The 3,563-nt window shown below is 37.8% G+C and overlaps 1 protein-coding gene across 1 annotated transcript; it reads left to right on the top strand.

The window, feature by feature from the left end:
- Window positions 1-889: 889 nt before the first annotated feature.
- EMH_0035520 (uncharacterized protein) lies at window positions 890-2,289 on the top strand (the record flags this gene model as incomplete). The annotated part of the gene is made up of 3 exons (XM_013494980.1): window positions 890-1,150; window positions 1,684-1,811; window positions 2,142-2,289. 3 exons carry the CDS (start codon window positions 890-892, stop codon window positions 2,287-2,289), a joined length of 537 nt encoding a protein of 178 aa, XP_013350434.1.
- Between the last annotated feature and the right edge of the window lie 1,274 nt (window positions 2,290-3,563).

The raw sequence follows: 3,563 nt of genomic DNA, 5'->3' as shown, positions 1-3,563 counted from the left end.
AAATAAACACCAGAAATAGAGGGGAGCCGGCGGCCTACCCTCTCCTGCACTGAAACCAGTAGAGCCACCACCGCAGGGGGGACCGCAAAGCACAGCAGCAGAAAATAACAAATGAGAGGAAAAAAAAAAGAAAAAAACAATAAAAAATAGAAAAACAAAAAGAAAAGCAATAAAAAATAAAACCGCAGAAAGAATATAAAAATCGGCTTCACTGTTGTTATTGTGTACACGCATTGTAATGCAATTTGTCTTGGAGCCTAAACCCTAAACCCTAAACCCTAAACCCTAGACCCTAAACCCTAAACCCTAAACCCTTAATAATACGCACATAATGTGGAGATGAAATGGGGTTGTGTGTTTTTCCTGCTTTTGTTTGTTTGCTTGTTGTTTATCTCATTTTTTAGTTTTTGTTTTTTCTCTTTCTTACCTCTGCATGCATTAAAAAAATAATAAACAAATAAACAACAAAAAGTAAATAGAGGAGAAAATAAATAATTAAATAAACAAAAACTGAAAACAAACAACAAACAAATAAACACGGCAAAAAGCAAACGAGCAGCACACAAATGGGGGTTTGAATTTAGGGTTTAGGGTTTAGGGTTTAGGGTTTAGGGTTTAGGGTTTAGAGTAAAACCCTGTTGGTTTTTATCGTTTCCTTTTCTGTTTATTTGTATGATTTCATTGATTCACTCCACAAGAAATATTGTTTGTATGTTGTTTTTTTTCGTTTTTTATTTGTTTTCAGTTTGTTTTTTTTTGTTTGTTTTTATTTTTTTGTTTCTTTCTCTTTGTTTTCCTTCGTTTTTATTTGTGTTTATTTTCTGTTTTATCTCTGTCTCCTTTTGCTGCTGTTTTTGTCTCTCAGGCCGGAAAGACAAACAGAGAAACAATGGCGTTGCAGCAGCAGACAACACTGCAGCAGCAGAACTCACTGCAGCAGCAGAGGTCACTGCAGCAGCAGGATTCAGCACTGCAGCTGCAGCTGCAGCAGACAGCAGCACAGCTGGATCGTGCGATCCCAGACCCCACACTGCAGCCAGACCTCCCCGAGTTCTGCAGCGAAGAAGAAAGACAAAGGGCGCTTAGTGCTGCTGTTGCTGCAGCAGCAGAAGCACTGAAGCAGGAGCAGCAGGAGAGAGCTGAAGATGAGGTGAGGTATTTTCTTTTGTATAAAAGAGAAAAAAAAAAGAAAAATAAATATAAATATATTTCATTAGACAAACAAAAATATTAATATATTTCAGTTTACGCAGAGAGAAAAAGGAAAAAAAAACAAATAAACAGAAGTATAAACAAACACAGTTCAGCAACAGAAGATATTTTTAGTTTAGTTTTTTTTTTTTTTGTTTTTCCTCTTTATGTATATGTTTCTGTTTCTCTGGTTCTGTCTCTCTCCTTCTCGCTATCGCTCCCTGCAGCTGCTGCTTCTTCTTGTTTGTCTTTCTGTCTGCTGCATGTATCCCGTTGTCTCTCTTCTTTCTCTTTTTTTTTCTTTTTTTCGTTTTCTTTTTCTCTTTTGAGTTAGAGTTGTTTATGCGAGATGTGTGGCTTATGTTGCTCCCTTTTGTGTTTGTTGTTATGTTGCTGTGTTTTTTGTTTGTTTTTTTGTTTGTTTCCGTTTCTTGTTTGTGCATGTGTATTATTTATTTATATTTGTTTATTTGTTTGTGTATTCATGTTTAGGCAGCAGCAACAACAGCAGCAACCTGCTGCTTTCTCTGCAGCAACGAATCAACTGCTCCTTCGCCTGCATCTTCATGGGTGGATGTACACCTGAAAGAGGGGGGAGAAGAAGGAGAAGAGAAACAGCTGTTAGTATCTGATGAAGCTTTATCTCGGTTAACAACAAAACAAATAAATGATATGGTTGAAGATAGATTGAAAGATGAATTAGATAGACCACCTGCGGTGTCTAGACAGGAAACATGGAGTGTAGAGAAAGGTATTGTATCTTTTAGTACATTTATAACAACAAAAATAAATAATAATAATATAAATGATTCTATACCTCAGCCTCTTACTGCATATCTTCCTCCTTCTCCTCTTTTTACTTTTGATGGAAAAATAGGAATGGAGTGTAAAGCATTTAAAATAAATTTTTGTGATAAAGCAGCAAATATCATTCCTCCTTTCTTCTTAAGAAAAGGAGAATCAATGACAGAACAACAACAACAAGTTATGGATAGTGGTGTTTCAAACGCAAAAGAAATAGATCTATTCGGCCCCCAAGACCTTGACTTTATAAACCAAGAGCTCAGCGCAGCGCACAAGGATTTATATGCAGCATAAAAAAACAAACAATATAAAAACAACAAGCATAACAATAAAAAACTATAAACAACAACAATAACAATAAACACAACAACAGCAGTCAAGGATATCCGCAGTGTTATCTTGCTCTGCAGCAGCATATAAAGGCGGGAAGTTGTCTATATAAAAGTTTACAGCTTGCCCCCGCAACCCTCAGTATCCCTCAGTTGGCAAATGCCTAGCTAGCTGGCAGGCCAGCAAGTCATCACCTAGCTAGCTAGCTAGCTAGCTAGCTAGATGGCTCTAGCTGGCTAGATAGCTATCGAAAACGCACGGTCGCAGCTGCGCGTTCGCCGTGTGCATTTTTCCGATATGTAAAACTCCGAAGGTTTTAAGTCGAAGGTTTCTTTTAGTGTTTAGGGTTTAGGGTTTAGGGTTTAGGGTTTAGGGTTTAGATCTAGAATATGTTGGTAAGCAGCCTCAAGGGACAAGTCAGACGAATGTTTTGAAATCATCATCTCCTCAGTTCTTTTTTTTTTCAAGATCAAGTGCTTTTTGCTGCTGTTGTTTTCGTTTCCAGTTTCTGCATTGATCGTGCTGCAGTCACTAATTTCATCGTAACATTAACGCAACAGCTGTTTCCTGTGTACAACCCCCCGTTCCGTTTGCAGCACTGTAGCCGAAGAAGAACCGTATAAATAAAAAAAAAGATAAATAATTTTATATATGTATCCAAATACTCTTCTATGTTCGGGTTTTTGACTCGTTCAACTGTACCGCACGGGTGTACGTTGACCTCTGAACGCCAGAAGCAGCAGCAGCGCCTCACCCAGCCCTCTAAGCATAAAGAAGTACATTTCCCTACTAATTAATATTTACAAAATGTTACGCCAGGTTAATAACTCAAAAGCCAGAGCAGACGGGGGAAGGCCAAGACAGCTGCCGCGGCTGTATCGGTGCTGCAGCAAGGGGCCGGAGAGAAAGCGTTTCAATAAGTTTCGTGTATTCAGACTCGAATTAACAAAATATTTTTAATGCTCAGAAGAATTTAATTACATTTATGGACCCATTTTGGTGCGCTCGTTGCATCTGATCCACAGTATATTGAAATCATTCAATTTCAGTATAGAGTTAATATAAGTTAAACTGTATTGAAATTATTTTAGTGGAGTTTATTGCATATAATTACATTTTCTGAAATAACTTAATGTTTAAACTACATCTGAAGAATATTTTGGTTCTCTTCTTCGTTTCGCGTTTGTCGTCAAGCAGTGAGAGAAAGCTGCCGGTGAGGCCCGAATGTATGCGTAGCT

The sequence above is a fragment of the Eimeria mitis genome, genomic scaffold (genome assembly GCF_000499745.2).
Source record: "Eimeria mitis Houghton genomic scaffold, Emh_scaff1370, whole genome shotgun sequence".
In the NCBI taxonomy this organism is placed as follows: domain Eukaryota; phylum Apicomplexa; class Conoidasida; order Eucoccidiorida; family Eimeriidae; genus Eimeria; species Eimeria mitis.
Note: the sequence above shows the minus strand (reverse complement) of the source record. Positions and strands in the feature narration are given on the sequence as shown.